At 38.5% G+C, this 17,603-nt stretch overlaps 1 protein-coding gene across 5 annotated transcripts in view; it reads right to left on the bottom strand.

Annotated features, from left to right (window-relative positions):
- The window catches only part of UNC13B (unc-13 homolog B), a 220,767-nt gene that overhangs the window by 99,226 nt on the left and 103,938 nt on the right, over positions 1-17,603 (bottom strand). For 3 of the 5 annotated variants that reach the window (XM_034664078.1, XM_019809870.2, XM_019809871.2), the window contains exon 8: positions 3,715-3,949. In XM_034664078.1, the coding sequence (XP_034519969.1) occupies positions 3,715-3,949 (235 nt within the window). Of the gene's footprint in view, positions 1-3,714; positions 3,950-8,519; positions 8,556-17,603 lie in introns of all 5 variants that reach the window. The other 2 variants (XM_019809869.2, XM_002929194.4) reach the window with 1 other exon arrangement.

The following is a 17,603-nucleotide window of genomic DNA, read 5'->3' as shown; positions in this document are numbered from 1 at the left end:
ATGTAAAGGGATAAAATTGGAGGAATAGTAAGGCAAAGGAAAGAGAAGAAACAGGGAAAAGGAAGAAACATATTATATAATTTAGTGCACGTTCTAAATTAAAATTAAAATAAATTTGTCAATTAAATGAGAAAATTAAAATAAAATTGTCAATATGACAAAAACCATTCAGACTGAAAAAATATGATAAAGAAATCTGTATGTTCTTAAATCAGTATTAAAGCAACTTAGTCAAATAGTTTTTCCACATCAGAAAAAGAATAGCTATAGTAATAACCGTAGGTACTTGCTACCAGGAGCTTTTTAGGATCCTTTTATTTTCTAAGAAAGAAACAACAAAAATGAACATGTTTCCTCAATATTTAGAATGTATTTGCAATGCCCAAGCTTAGAACTATTAAATATTCAATAAAAATATATCAAGGGATTTCAAAAAACCCAAATTTGTTGATTAACTAGGTTTAATTGGGTCCGAAAAGTCAAGCTGTTAACTTGCTGAAAGTTATTATTTGACACAGTATAGCCAAGAATATGGTCAAACATATCTCTTTTAAAAAAAGAAAAAAATACAGGGGTAGATGGGTGGCTTAGTTGGTTAGGCATCCAACTCTTGATTTTGGCTCAGGTCATGATCTCAGAGTCATGAGATTGAGCCCCAAGTTGGGCTCTGAGCTCAGCACAGATCTGCTTGAGATTCTCTCCCCCTCTCTCTCTCTCATCAACAGATAAATCTTTAAAAAGAAAAATATATATACATAATAAAAATAATCTTTGACTATCAGAAGTCAAACCTTGTTAGAGTACCGACAAGAACAATTATTTAAAGCATTATAATTTGTCAAACCTAAAAGCTATATATGCATTGAGGATCACAGTGAAATGAATATCTTTCCCTATACTGATTTTAACACTAGAAGCTACATTCCAACTTAAGTCAATAAATACATAAGATACCTGACCTTTCTTTCAGTAAGATTAGAAACTGCCTGCTTCCTATGTGCTCAAGTAGGGGTATACAGAGGACCTGCAGACTAGGAGCTTACCAGCTCAGTATGTTCTTGTACAGATTTAACATCCAATTGTATTTATTTAGGAAACAGAAACAAGATCATACTGGTCACTTAGTCACTAAAAGTCTTCCAGAGAGACTTGAAGAGATATTGATAATAAACTTCAAGAGATATTCTTTTGACCCCTCTCAACACTACAGACACTTTGGCAATATATCTAACAAAGTCCAACCCTACTGTCAAACCTCAAATTATGTATTTTTACATAATTTATGTAAGTTTCCAGTTATTCTGGATTCATTAGGCAAAAGCCCATTTGGTTGAGCAAAGAAATCCAATTTGTTTTTTTACATGCAATTTCACTATTGTCCAGTATCTTCAAAAACTCAAACTAAACTAACTCTAGCCTAGAACTCTTTATACTTCAACTTAAATGAATAGATAGCCATTGTTGTAGTGAATGAAGCTATTTATATTCACACTTCTAATTTACCAGCAGATACTAAGAACATGTTTGTTCTCTTAGGATTTTAAATGTTGTTCCTAAAAAACTGTGTAACTTAAGGACTTAGACCATCTCCAAGAACTTGGTATCTACAGTAAGAGAGAAGTTTAAAAATCAATGCTGGTGATAAAATATCTTCAAAACTTTTTGAAGGATAAATCATTTCAAAATTTAAGAATGTCAATGATAAAAGGTTACTTAAAAATCATGTAATTTTGGGGGTGCCTGTGTGGGTCTGTAGGTTAAGTGTCTGCCTTTGGCTCAAGTCATGATCCCAGGATCTTGGGATGGAGCCCCACTTCAGGATCCCTGCTCAGTGGGGAGTCTACTTCTTCCTCTCCATCTACCCCTCCCCACCTCGTGCTCTCTCTTGTTCATGTGCTCCTTTCAAATAAATAATTGTAATTTTTTTCTCTGCCAGAGATGAAAAATACTCTTTAACCTCATTTCATATACTGATACAGTAAAATCAAATTTATATGGGATCAATTAAAAAATTTTTAGCAAAAAATTTACACTTTAAAGTGTATCACTGGGGTGCCTGGGTGGTGCAGTCGTTAAGCGTCTGCCTTCAGCTCAGGGCATGATCCCAGCGTTCTGGGATTGAGCCCCACATCAGGCTTCTCCGCTAGGAGCCTGCTTCTTCCTCTCCCACTCCCCCTGCTTGTGATCCCTCTCTCACTGGCTGTCTCTCTCTGTCAAATAAATAAATAAAATCTTAAAAAAAAAAAAAAAAGTATATCACTAATGCCCTTCTAAGTATTATTATAGCAGTAGCCCAGAAAATCACCAAAATAGTAATAGGGTAATAATTGGGAAAAATGCAGTGCTCTAGAAGAGTATGTAGTCATTTAGGTTGATGTGCCACTATTACTGCTGGCCTCTACATCTAATGCTTATAAATACAGAGGGAAAAGAGGGCCAAAAGTAGTGGGTTTTTTGCTATTTTTTTCCCTTAAAGTAGGACAATATAAACAACTAAAATCAAATAAATAAAAAATACAAATATTCAGCTAATAAACCAGCAAGGCGTAGAGACCAACTACAGTAGGATTCCTGGCATGTTTCTTTTTTAGAATCAGATTATAATCAGTAAAAATTCTATGTGATGGTTGATATGTGAAAAAATTCATTGAAAATATTTTCAGAGATGATAGTAAACTGAGACAGGATGTTGTCTAACAGGTAGGCAACCATCTGAGGGTCAGGATAAATATTCACCAGTTTGGTGAAATGAGCAAAAAGAAATGATATCATGTTATGGTATGGTGAATTTTAGCAACCAAAAGTATGAGCTAAACTGGAATGGTTTTTAAAGTATTAACCTCCAACCAATAATTGATTCAAGCAAGGATCATCAATGGTTGCTAAAATCAATGGATAAAATGTTGAGGAAACAGAATAATGACACAATCTAAGAGAGAATGAAATAAAAAGTAAATGTGCCAGAATGTTAACACAATTGATGAATCTAGGCAACATGAATATGGGTGTTAATGTAATATTTTTCCAACTTTTGTTTGAATTATTTTTTAAAGTGGGGCAAGAAGGAGGAGCATATATGTATATATTTGTTTTTATTCTCATAAATTATATGACAGTAGTCTGTGGAAAGGGCACATAAGAAACAAACAAGGGTGGTGTGAGAACTAGGAGATAGGAGGGGGAGAGAGTGGAGGAGGACAGGTGCGGGTGGGACATTCTTTGCTGTAATGCTATATTGTACCTTAACACTTTTTTAACCATGTCAATGTTTTATATATTTAAATTTTTTTTTAAATTACAGCAAAAGTACTGAATCTGCTATGAAGAGATCATCTGAAGTTCCCAGGGAAATATTTAGGTAGGAAGGATGACCCAAACATTTAACATCTGTGATTTTCTTTTTTTTAATTGTGGTGAATAGTGTATCAGAATCACTGGTCTGGGCAGAGGCATGAGCTGGTTTTTTTCAGTCATCCACCCCAAGTTTGCCTTCTTTCACCAGTTGAGAATCACTGATCATAAAGAGAAATATTAATGACAGAAATGTACAGAAGAGAAAAAAGAAGACTGGGAATCTATACAAAATGGCTGTAGCTTGGTCTATCGTACTGTTAAAGTTCTAGTACCACCTCAGGTTAAAGCATCCAAATACTGTCAGTTGCATCTTGGAAACTACATAAAAGGAAGAGAAAGTGCTTTGTTTCTAATACCCACCTGAGGGCCCGCCGCTCTGGATAATCAAGATCGTAACTTTGCATAGAGTCATTGCAGGAATCTCGGGAATTGCCCTGAAGTAGCAGCTGCTGTGGCAGTCGCACTGGCACAGGGAACTGGTGCACAGAAGCGTTGGGCTGGGAAGTCGTATGGTAAGGAGGTGGGATGCTATTGCTGGTCTCACTGCGATAGTCACTATCTCGGTCATCAACGGCACTGTCAGGATCTTCAAAAGCTGTGGAATAAACACAGTCAATCAAAGCATCCCAGCTTTATTTAGTTCTTTAGAGTTTTTTCTGCTTCTGACTTAAGTAGCCACAAACCTAGACCTTGAGAACAGGAGCAAGGTGAGCTGCACGTGAGCCAAGTGACCTCAAACCCTTGAGCAAAACTGTATCAGTTAATACTCACAAGTTTCTTTCCTTATTAAATGAAACAAGACCCTTGCTTTCATTTTAGTGTTGATTCTTAGAGGAGTTCCAAATTGTATTTTCCCAATGCAGAATTCTCTGGAATTCTGATTCTCTAGCTATCATAACTCTAGTGAAAATCTGCTTTTAAATGTCATAGATTCTATTCCTCTACTCTCATCAGATGGGCAGAAGAGAAACTTTCATTTCTTGCTGTTTCTAGACTTAAAAAATACATGGCTGAACCAATTAAGCAGGTCCAACATCAGAAAATGGTCAAATAATCAGGAAGGGAAAAGCCAAGGCTCTGAAGAACCAAAAGTTCTAGATACTACTAAGAATAGTAGCAGTCTTTTTTAAAGTACTATGTCAAATTTTATTTGGAATATTTTTTAAGTAAGCTCTACACCCATTGTGGGGCTGGAACTCATGACCTCAAGATCAAGAGTCACATGCTCCTCTGACTGAGCCAGGGAGGTGTCCCAGAACAGTAGCAGTCTTATTGTCTCACTGCAACAACAGGTTTTTCTAACAATCCTATCAAGTACCTCCACCCTGGGGCTCAGAATTTCCATCCAAAGTCTGCACTGAAGGAGAAGAGGAAAACATAAGCACTACCAATAGGATCCTGCTGACAATGCCGCCAAGTTTATCTAACAAGAGTGACTATAATTTCATAGAATTATTTCTGCTTTTCAGGCCGGCACCTGACTGCTAGTTTTATTCATGATGTTAACTAAAATGGACATGGTTATAAATCCTGCTCCAAACAAAAATAAAAATATTTAACATTGTACTTGGAAAGGGAGCTCAACCTAATAGCACTTTGTGGTTTATTTTATAGAGAAGCCATTTCTGATACCAACCCCATATGCGTATAATTAACAAGGTCCCAGATGTCCTGTCTTGCCAATTTCCTATTGGCTTAGTGAGGAAAAGGAACATCCATTATCCCAAAATTGAGATACTTTTAGCAGATGATGAACTCCTCATATTAGTAATTTTTTAAAAAAAAATCTTGGTAGTTACGGGGCGCCTGGGTGGTGCAGTCGTTAAGCGTCTGCCTTCAGCTCAGGGCATGATCCCAGCGTTCTGGGATTGAGCCCCCACATCAGGCTTCTCCGCTAGGAGCCTGCTTTCCTCTCCCACTCCCCCTGCTTGTGTTCCCTCTCTCGCTGGCTCTCTCTGTCAAATAAATAAATAAAATCTTTTTAAAAAAAAATCTTGGTAGCTATGTAGGCAGTGAGAGCCTTCTGAAGACCATAAGACTAGGCTTTCACAATCACTCAAGCAGGAGATTAAGAACCTGCATCCACGCAGTGGAAATGGAAAAGAAATGATGAACTAGAAAAAGAAATCCAGATAAATGATAAAACATGGGGACAAATAGAAGGTAAAGGGAAAATGACACCTTGGCTTGCACATCAGACTACCTGGTAGATAATAATTCCACTAAAAGACAAGGGGGCACAAACCTGTGGCTTTTACAAGCAACAAAGAATATTTGAACACTAGGTTCTAGACAACACTGTGGGTATAGCGGGGAGTGTGGGCAGACGATCTCATGAGTTTTTCCCTTTTGAGTTTAAGGCAATATGTGAACGTAAGGCAAGGAGAGTGATCAGAACCTCAGGAGAGGAAGAGTAAGAGGCTAGGGGCACCTGGGTGGCTCAGTGGGTTAAGAGTCTGCCTTCGGCTCAGATCATGATCCCAGGGTCCTGGGATCAAGCCCCACATCATCGGGCTCCCTGCTCAGGAGGGAGTCTGCTTCTCCCTTTGCCCCACCCCCTGCTCGGGCTCTCTTTCTCTCTCTCTCTCTCTCTGAAATAAACAAAATCTTAAAAAAATACATAAGAGTATTAAAAAAAAAGAGAGAGAGAGACTAACCTTCAAGTGGTCAGGAAGGGTACTAGTCAAACAATAGGGGATGTAAAGCATTCTGCTCAGAAAGCATTCTGCTCACATATTAGGGAAAAAAAAGAATTCAGGGGCATTGGTTTCAGATCTTGATGCATTTGTTATTCTGAACACTAGAAAGAAAGGATCAAGGGACAAAAACCAGTATGTCTTTCAGACTTAATTCTTTCTGAACCCACAGAAGGAGACACTGTGAAGAAGTCAGATGGATTTTTCATGCATACAGATGAGAGGGCAGGGGCAACAAAGGAGACAAAGCCAAATTCTACTTAAACTCCAGCAGAAGTATGAACACATAACCCAGAGAACCAAAGAGGGAGCTGCAATAGACAATTCCACTGATTATGAGGCCAGGAGAGAGTAGCTCAGCCAGAGTTAGAAGACCCCGATGCAGAGCCAGAAACTACATTGGACAGACCCTTAGTTTTCCACTGCATCTGACCTATTACTCCTAAATAATGCTCTCCTTTTTTATTTTGCTAGGCTAAGGGGACGAATACTCCAAAACTTTCCTAAAAGCTGACAATTCTATACTAAAGGAATAAAAGGCAAATATTAAGAAACAGAGTGCTTATGAAAAGAAGAGGTTAGAAGTAGAAGAGAATATGAAAAGTAGGAGGGGACAGGAAAAAGGAAATACAAAAAAGTGAGGTGAGACAAAGAAGAGAAACAGAAAAAAGGCAGATGAGGGCAAAGACCAGAGTTTGAACCCTGACATCATCCCTATCTCCCTAGAAAGAACCTCCTGGCACCACCAAGGCTGATTAGAAACTAACAAGGGAAATTAAGAAAAGGCTTGAATGAAAGAATTGTGCTTTCAGTGTGGAAGCGACAATTCCTTACTGGCTCTAATGTACTCCACACCACTGCAGCTGAAACAGAAAACACCTGGCTTCACTGAGAAAAAGAACCTAAGCATAGGTTTGGTTACGTAGCCTAAGGAGGACTTGTGGGCTAGGTTGAGGGCAAAAATTGAAAATCCCCTGGAAAACTAAAAGGCTGGGAAAATTAACTCATTCAAGTATTTACTGAGTACCTTTAAGTACAAGGCTAAACAACACAGAAGATTCAGAGTATATAATCAGTCTAATAGGAGAGAGAAAATATGGATACAAATACAAGGAAGTAAATATCATGAGAACAGTACAAACCAAATGCTATACGAGTTGAAGGTAAGGTCACTTCCTGTTAGGGTGAGCAGGGAAAGATTTATGAAGGAGACAACTTTGAAAGACTGGTAGGTTTTCAACAGGTGAAGTTCGGAGGGGGAGGGGAAATACCTTCTAGAATCTGGATAAAAACAATGGCATGAATAAAAGCCCAAAAGTGAGAAAGGCTATATATATTTTTGAGAAACACTTTGTAGCTCATTTGGCAGGTACATAAAAGGACATGGAAGGGAATGATAGAAAATAAACCTGGGGAGAGTAATCTAATCCGGGGCAAAAATGGGACCAGGTACAGAGCAGGCACTCAAACAATACTGAATGAAATACTGAACAATGAGGCTTTCTGGTTATGTAGTGCTCCTGGATTGAATCCCTGTCTTTAAATCCAGAATACAGGTAGAAATTTATCAGCCTGAGAAAAAAGGAAAGAGAATTCAAACCATATTTTTTTTCATAGCTTAATTTTTTCTTTGAAAACCTTAAATTATCTCAGCTCTCTTAGGCTGCCTTTGAGCAATTCCCTAGTGGAAACACTAAGGATTCAAATCACAGAAAGTACATATTTATAAGAAATTCCAGTGATGGAACAAAAAATTTGGTCCCTCTTAGCACCTGGTGGATACCTAAGTACTGGGACTCAACCAAACACCCTGTAAGATGGGTAACACAGCCAATAATATCAGCCTAAGGCTGTGGATCTTGCTGGAAAGAACTGACTGCCCACTCTCAAAGCTCTAGAATGAAGATGGCCTCTAGCCTACCCGGGCTGCTTCAAGGAAAGTCAAACCATGTCCTCAGTCTCTCGTTCACAAAAGTAAATTTCCAGAAGGAAACTTCTTCTAGTCACTGAACCCCTTAGCCAAGAGAACAAGGGAGAGGGTTTCCTACACTAGGTGTTGATGATATTACTTATCTCTGGGAAGGAAAAATCTAGAGATAGTGCCAAGATTATAACTGGGACTTTGGTTTGATATTCCCTCTCTCAATCTCCCTCTCTCTCCCTCTCTCTCTCTCTCTCTCTCTCTCTCACACAGAGTCTTCAAAAAACCCAGCAAGAAAGGATATAACATTCCACTACACACACACACACACACACACACACACACACACACACACAGTCTTCAAAAAACCCAGCAAGAAAGGATATAACATTCCACTGCATGTAATGGTCTTTGAGATTTAAGTAGGGGAGGAGATGGGAGTGGAATTATATACGCTTGTATGCATGAACATCCAGCTTCATAGTTCAGAGGGAGTGTGTTACAGGGTAAAATCAAGAAAAGTATAAGGAATTCAATTTCTTACGTACTCTGCTGCTCTCCCCAGCCCAAATAGGTCCAGTGACCTAAGAAAACCGCAAATGGTAGCAAAAAAGAAGAGTGACAGAGACAATTTTAGGAATAATTCAAAGACCATTTCCCCATCCCATCAATGATTACACACCTTACCTTGCTTGAACCTGCCCTACTTGTATCACATTAATTTTACATAACATGTAAAGAGCCCTCTGCCTTCTGTCAAGCATGAGACAAATCTACAAAATACCCTTGCTCTAATTCACTGTGTAGAGAATAACAAAAAACTGCTTCTACACTCTTTTTTTAAGTTTTATTTAGGGGCACCTGGGTGGCTCAGTCGGTTGAGCAACTGCCTTCAGCTCAGGTCATGATCCCAGGGTCCTGGAATCGAGCCCCCTGTCGGACTCCCTGCTCAGCGGGGAGTCTGCTTCTCCCTCTCCCTCTGCCCCTCCTCCAGCTTGTGCTCTCTCTCGCTCACTCTCTCTCAGATAAATAAAATCTCTAAAAAATAAAAATAAATAAAAAGTTTTATTTATTTAAGTAATTTCTACATCCAACGTGGGGCCCGAACTCATGACCCTGAGATCAAGAGTCACACACTCCTATGATAGCCAGCCAGGTGCCCCTGCTTTTATACTCTTTTAAAATTCCTTCTGGCCTAGGTCCCAGAACATCATCATTTAAGAGCTAATATACTCTTCCTTATTCAAAATGACAAAAATTCAACCTCTCTCTAAGAAATCCTTCCTGTCTCTTTGTTCACCAAACCTGAGCCTACCATAGTATTTCCATGAGAATCTCAGACCATACAGTGGAAAAGAGAGTGATTCCCTTGTCTGGGAGTGATGATGTGTAATTTTGATGCTCTGTATTGAAAATTAAAAGGCCAAAGAATGGCATTAACAACTAATCTTCCAATAGGTAATAAAACACTGTAGCCTTCTGCTCAGAGAGAATCATTTTTTCAACTGCCTAAAAAATTTAATAAAATGCATTAAAATACAGAAGCTTTGAAAGATGAGAGAAAACTGAACATTTTCTACTCATTTTTCAAAATAAAAAATTCAATGTTAATTATATCTAAATTCTATTCCATACCCAAAACTGAATTTGAAGCAACTAATGTCACACACACACACACACACACACACACACACACACACACAATCACTAAAAATAGGTCTTTATCACAAGAAACAAGGAATAATTTGGGTTTGTAATTAAGAATATGAGTACTCAAGCCAAAGCTAAGTCCTTCTAGCTCTGCCACTACTAGCAATATGGTCTTAAAAAAGTTATTATAGATATTTCTTCAACTATAACATAAGAATATTATGAATCTCATTGGTTACTGAAGGATTGTAAGAGAAAATGCATGTAAAGTACCTAGTACAGGTCCCTGGAACAGGGCAAACAATTGGTATTTCTTGTTGTTTTGTCATGTTGCCAAGGTTTTGCTTGCCTTATAGGTTCCTAATAAATAGGTAACAGGAAGATCCACACATTGACAGCCCTAGTATCTGCTGAGGGATTGTCTATGTTTGGGTCAGAAAGTCCTCAGAGTTCTAAGGGTGCAGTTCCCTTGAAAATTTGCGTTTAAGATTCAAAATTCTAGAAGCACTAAATGATGCCAACAGAAGCTGGTTTCATTACCTGAGCTAACTCCCAGTCCTGGAGATATAGGACTACTAATCAGTCACAGTCCACTTAATGTAACTATATACTGAGAGTCAGTTTTCTTCCTATACTTACCTTTTCCCTACTACCTCCATCTCTTCTCCTCATCCCTCAGAAAGAATATGTTAGCTTACTGTGCCATTTTTTAAATTTTAATAATTTATCTAACTTTCTAACCATAGGGAGAGAAAGTGTTTAAAAGAAAATTCTAGATTACACCATGGTTGCCATAACAACTCTGAGATGGTAATTACCTTGCTTCTTTAAAAAAAAAAAAAAGAGGGGGGGGCGCCTGGGTGGCACAGCGGTTAAGCATCTGCCTTCGGCTCAGGGCGTGATTCCGGCGTTCTGGGATCGAGCCCCACATCAGGCTCCTTCCACTATGAGCCTGCTTCTTCCTCCCACTCCCCCTGCTTGTGTTCCCTCTCTTGCTGGCTGTCTCTATCTCTGTCGAATGGATAAATAAAATCTTTAAAAAAAAAAAAAAAAGAGAGAGAAAATCCCCGAGAACTTCAGAACATGCCTATTAACCTAGACTGCTCCAAGCAAGTGACAACACTGTTTCTCACTGAAACCCTCGACCCAAAGAAGCCTCTCTTGCTGGACATTACCTTTCCTTGAATGCACCACAGCACTGCACAGCAGTTTCTTGTACATGGTAGGTGCTCAATGCATATCTATTATATGATTAAATCAAATGAATGATTTGATGCCATCTACTACGTCCAACCCTAAGCCAAGAAAATAATAGTTATGTTCTCTGACCAACCAATTCCCTATTGTCACTTCAATGTGGTACCATTATAAGAGAAACAACGCCAGTTTAATTAAGCAAGTTTCCTTCTCCACTTCAAAAACACACGAAAACATCTCACTAGCCAGTAGGACAATTACTGAGAATAGTTAGGTTTTGCTAGGCATAAGTACCAATAAAGGGGTTGAGATGTTCCAGGAAATGTAAATTATACATGCAGAAGCACATTCAGCGAACTTAAAATAGTTCTAGCACATCTATATAGGACACTGCAGGGTTATTAAAGAAACTAATCAAAGGAGGTGCCAAGCAATGTTTAGAAATTTAGTAATGTTAGGAATTTGGAATTACCTGGAGGTTAATGCAGAGCCATCAGGTTTGTTTTTTTTTAATTCCAGTACAGTTAACATACAATGTTGTATTGGCTTCAGGTATAGAATATAGTGATTCAATAATTCTATACATTACTCAGTGCTCATCACAGTAAGTGTACTTTTAATACCCTTCACTTATTTCACCCATTTCCCCCCCCCACCTTCCCTCTGGTAATCACCTGTTTGTTCTCTATATTAAGAGTCTGTTTTTTAGTAGTGCCTAGGTGGCTCAGTCAGTTAAGAGTCTGACTTTGGCTCAGGTCATGATCCCGGGGTCCTGGGATCGAGGCCCACATAGGGCTCCCTGCTCAGTGGGGAGTCTGCTTCTCTCTCTGCCCCCCCTCCACTTGTGCTCTCTTGCTTGCTCTCAAATAAAATCTTTTAAGTTTGTTTTTTAGGTTATCTCTTTATTTTTCCTTTGTTCATTTGTTTTGTTTCTTAAATTCCACATATGAGTGAAATCATATGGTATTAAGCATGGGAGAGAAGAATCAGATTTGTCATTTTAGAAAGAGAATGGTGGTACAGTGTGGCCAAAAGTTTGTAGGGTAGATGGACTGCAGACTGGTGTCAGGGAGGCTGGTAAGGAAGTTACTGCACTCACCTAATGATGGCCTGAACTAGGAAAGTGGCAGAGGGAATTGAGAGATACATTCGTGAGATAAAATCAATAGGGTTTAATAAGTAATTAAATGCGGGAGGTGAGGAGAATAAAGCCTAAATAATATTGCCTAGGTTTTTAGCTTGAGCTCCTAAGTGGATATGACATCATTCATTAAGAAGAGAAATACGAGAGGGGCAGATTGCAGGAAATGATGAATTCAGTGTTAGATTATCGGCTTTGCGGTATCTATGAGGTATTTCAAATGATGTGTCTGAGAAGACAGCTGGATATATGTTTGTGGAGCTGAGAAAAGATAAGTGGAGTTGTAAGTTTTCAGAATAAAAGCTGCCATGAAGACAGAGATTTTTCTGCTTTGTTTCTTGCTGTATCCTTAGTGCCTAAACAGTACTTGGCACAAAATAGCAACTCAACAAATATTTGTAAATTAATGGATAAAAATTACAATGCAAGTAAGAAAAAACAATGAGGCAGCTGTGCCTGGGTGGCTCAGTTGGTTAAGCGGCCAACTCTTGATTTCAGCTCAGGTCATGTTCTAAGGGTCCTGAGCTCGTGCCCTGCATCAGCCTCCACCATCAGCAGGGAGTCTGTTTCGGATTCTCTCTCTCCTTCTACCTCTGCCCCTCCACCCCCACTCTATCTCTCTCTCCTTTTTGCAAGAATGCAAAGTGGTAGGGCACTTTGGAAAATAAACTGGAAATTTCTTATTAAGTTATATATAAAACCATAAAACCCAGCAATCCCTCTCATATGTATTTACCCAAGAAAAATAAAAACATGTTCAGATAAAATCCTATACATGAATGCTCACAGTTGCTTAATTCATACTCATTAATAACTGTAAACATAAACGTCCATCTGCTGAATAAACAAACCATGGTATATCCATATAGTAGACTGCCATTCAGGAATAAAAAGAAATGAACAGACACACAGAGATGAAGCTCGAATGCAATATGATTAGTGGAACAAGCCAGATTCAAAAAGCTACATACAATATGATTCTACTTACATGACTTTCTGGAAAAGACAATACCATAGGGACAGAAAACAAATTAGGGGTTTCCATGGGCCGGGAGTGGGAGAGGTTGACTACAAAAGGGTCTAGAAAACTTTTAGGGTTGATGGAACTGCTCTATATCTTAACTATGGTTGTGGTTAAAAAACTCATGTTTGTCAAAACTCATAGGACTGTACACTAAAAGGGAGAATTTTACTGTATGTAAGTTGTACCTTAATAAATCTGACTTGAAAAAAAAGGAAGAGTCCAAGAAGAAGGCCGGGGAGAAACCAAGAAAACCATGGTGTTGTGGTCTCTGAATCAGAAAAAAAAACGTTTCAAGGAGGTAGCGGTTAGTAAGTGTTAAGTGCTGCAGTGTAGTCAAACAAAATAAAACTGAAAAAGGCCTACTGGATTTAGAAATAAAAAGGTTACTAAAAACTTCAATAGAAATTTTAATGAATCAAAGTTGGAGTATAGACTGTTAAGATGCAAATGGAATCAGGCAACATGATGCTCCCAGCTTTGTTTTTCTTTTTCAACATTTCCTTGGTGATTCAGGGTCTTTTCTGGTTCCACACAAATTTTAGGATTGTTTGTTCCAGCACTTTGAAAAATGGCATGGGTAGTTTGATCCGGATGGTGTTGAAAGTAAAGATTGCTCTGGGTAGCATAAACATTTTAACTACGTTTTTTCTTCCGATCCATGAGCATGGAATGTTTTTCCATCGTTCTGTGTCTTCTTCAATGTCTTTCATCAGAGTTCTGTAGTTTCTAGAGTATAGATCATTTAACCCTTTGGTCAGGTTTATTCCAAGGTATCTTGTGGTTTTTGGTGCTATTGTAAGTGGAATGGATTCCCTAATTTCTCTTTCTTCAGTCTCATTGTTAGTGTATAGAAATGCAACTGATTTCTGTGCATTGATTTTGTATCCTGCCACATTACTGAACTGCTGTATGAGTTCTAGTATTTTGGGGGTGGAGTCTTTTAGGTTTTCTACATAAAGTATAATGTCATCTGTGAAGAGAGACAGTTTGACTTCTTCTTTGTCAATCTGAATACCTTTATTCTTTTTTGTTGTCTGATTGCTGTTGCTAGGACTTCTAGTACTACGTTGAACAATAATGGCCAGAGTGGGCATCTCGTCGTGTTCCTGATCTTAAGGGAAAGGATCTCAGCTTTTCCCCATTGAGAATGATATTCGCTGAGGGGTTTTCTTAGATGGTTTTTATGAAATTGAGGAATATAACCTCTATCCCTACACTCTGAAGGGTTTCAAACTATACTACAAAGCTGTGATCACCAAGACAGCATGGTACTGGCACAAAAAAAGGCACATATAACAGAATAGAGAGACCAGATATGGACCCTCAAATCTAGGGTCAACTAATCTTAGACAAAGCAGGAAAAAATACCCAACGGAAAAAAGACAGTTTCTTCAATAAATGGTGTTGCGAAAATTGGACAGCTATATACAGAGGAATGAAACTCGACCGTTCTCTTACACCATACACAAAGATAAACTCTAAATGGATGAAAGACCTCGATGTGAGACAGGAATCCATCAAAATCATAGAGGAGAACACAGGCAGTAACCTCTTCAACATCGGCCACAGCAACTTCTTTCATGACATATCTCCAAAGGCAAGGGAAACAAAAGCAAAAATGAACTTTTGGGACTTCATCAAGATAAAAAGCTTCTGCACAGCAAAGCAAACAGTCAACAAAACCAAGAGGCAACACACGGAATGGGAGAAGATATTTGCAAATGACATTACAGATAAAGGGCTGCTATCCAAGATCTACAAAGAACTTCTCAAACTCAACACCCAAAAAACAAATAATCAAGTCAAAAAGTGGGCGGAAGACATAAACAGACACTTCTCCAAAGAAGACGTATGAATGGCTAACAGACACATGAGAAAACGTTCAATATCATTAGCCATCAGGGAACTTCAAATCAAAACCACATTGAGATACCACCTTACACCAGTTAGAATGGCAAAAATTAACAAGGCAGGAAACAACAAATGTTGAAGAGGATGTGGACAAAGGGGAACCCTCTTACGCTGTTGGTGGGAATGCAAGTTGGTACAGCCACTTTGGAAAACAGTGTGGAGGTTCCTCAAAAAGTTAAAAGTAGAGCTACCCTATGACCCAGCAATTGCACTACTGGGTGTTTACCCCAGAGATACAGATGTAGTGAAAAGAAGGAACATATGCACCCCAATGTTCCTAGCAGCAATGTCCACAGTAGCCAAACTGTGGAAGGAGCCGAGATGCCCTTCAACAGACGAATGGATAAAGAAGATGTGGTCCATATATACAATGGAATATTACTCAGCCATCAGAAAGGATGAATACCCACCATTTGCATCAACGTGGATGGAACTGGAGGGGATTACGTTAAGTGAAATAAGTAAAGCAGAGAAAGACAATTATCATATGGTTTCACTTATTTGTGGAATGTAGGACTAGCAGGGAGATCATTAGGAGAGGGAAGGGAAAAATGAAGGGAGGGAAAACAGAGGGGGAGATGAACCATGAGACTATGGACTCCGAGAAACAAACTGAGGGTTTTGGCAGGGGGATGGGCTAGCCCAGTGAAGGGTATTAAGGAGGGCACGTATTGCAGGGAGCGCTGGGTGTTACACGCAAACAATGAATCATGGAACACTACATCAAAAACTAATCATGTACTTTATGGTGATTAACATATCATAAGAAAAAATAATAAATTTTAAAAAAATAACAAATATGCACCCCCCCCCAAAAAAAGAAGCAGCAAATGGAAGCACATACAACGCAATAAGGAGACAACAAAAGATTCCACAATTCATACAGTAAAACACTGAATGTGAGCAAGGTGGTAGACATTGCTTATCACAGATGCCCCAAAAAAAGCAAGCAAGGAACAATGGCCAAATGTGTTACAGAAAAAACTAAGTACACAAGAGCATCTTACAGAACCAGCAACAAATTGGGCATTCACACATACCAAATGTGTGTCAAACTGACAATTATAATGAGCATGCTAATGTTTCCCACTTCCCTAGAGCCTCAAACCTCTTCAGTTCACATATTTAACAAGTGAATAACCAATTACCCTGTAGCTCAGTGGCACCTGATGCTGAGAGTCAGGCAGTCTAGAAAACTAGAGCCTCCACTGGCAATGACATTGTATTTACAATGTTATGAGCTCCATGCAGATTAGCTTTACCAAGTGTACCTTAAGCCCAAAACCACTGAACTCCCAACACTTCAAAACCAGAAACCATAAGACCATTTCAAAATTCCTCTTTACTTTATCTCCCATATCCAATTTGTCAACAAGCTTAATAGTTAATTCCACTCAAGTCTCCTTCCTACTGTCCTTCTTCCTAGGTTTCACAGTCCTTATCGAGGAACTCGTTACCTCATGCCTGAATTATTACAGATTTTGGCTGAACTTATGACCTTCTAATCTCTGTCCCATTCAATCTACTGAGCAGATGGCAACTAATTTTCCTAAATCCAGCTTCTAATCACATCATTGACCTTTTAATAATTTATAACCTCTCACTATGTATAAAAGAGTATATTTATCTTCCTGGCTTTCAAGTCCTCTATAATCTGATACCAAATAAATATCAAATCATACTGTCAACCACTCACCCAAAACAAAGTCATTATTGGCAAACAATACCTGTACAGGCATTGTCACAGTTCCAATGCTTGCCACACTTGGGAGATAGAGGAATGAGCCTGATTTCCCCTATTTGTCCTTCAACTTCTGAAGCTGGAATGTCCTTCATTTCCACAGCTTGTTGGTGTAATGGAAGTGGTTTTGAGTTTTGGAACCAGATAAACCTAGGTTCAAACCCATCACTTAGTAGCTGTATGACCTTAGGTGGGTTAACTTCTCTGCCCTTGCATTCACCATCTATAAAAAATGAAGACTAATACCACTTACTTCTCAAATTTGCATATTGAAAATCATGTATGTAGCATTTAACTCCATGTGCTAGACAAATGATAATTACTCAGTAAATGTTCCCTATTCTCCCTTATTTGGTTGGTACTCATTCTTAAGTGCCTTTTAAACATTTTTCCTTAAACAATGCTCAATGGCTCTAGTACAATCTTATCAAAACAAAAACCATCTCCCCATTTCTTAAAGTGTTAAACACACATCTACCCATGTGATCCAGCCATTCCAGTTCCAGGTATTTAACCAGGAGAAATGAAAGCATTCTATCATGCCAATGTTCTTATTATTCATAATAACGAGAAACAACCCAAGTGCCTATCAACAGGTGAGTTGATAAACAAAATGTGGTATATCCATAATAGAATACTACTCAGTAATAAAAAGAAATGATTTACTGATAAATGCAACCAAATGGATGAATTTCAAAATCCTTAAGCTGAGTAAAGGAAGCTAGATACAAAAGAGTATATAGGATATGGTCCAATTTATACAAAACTCTAGGAAACCAAATTTAATCCACAGTGACAGAAAACCTATCAGTGGTTGTCTCGAGCCAGAAGTGGGGAGGAGGATGAACTACAAAGGGCATGAGAAAACATTTAGAGGTAACAGAAATGTTCTGCATCTTGATGGTGGTGGTAGTTTCACTGGTATATACATCTATCAAAACTAACCAAACTGGACACTTCAAATGGGT

This window comes from Ailuropoda melanoleuca, chromosome 7 (assembly GCF_002007445.2).
Source record: "Ailuropoda melanoleuca isolate Jingjing chromosome 7, ASM200744v2, whole genome shotgun sequence".
NCBI lineage: Eukaryota > Metazoa > Chordata > Mammalia > Carnivora > Ursidae > Ailuropoda > Ailuropoda melanoleuca.
Note: the sequence above shows the minus strand (reverse complement) of the source record. Positions and strands in the feature narration are given on the sequence as shown.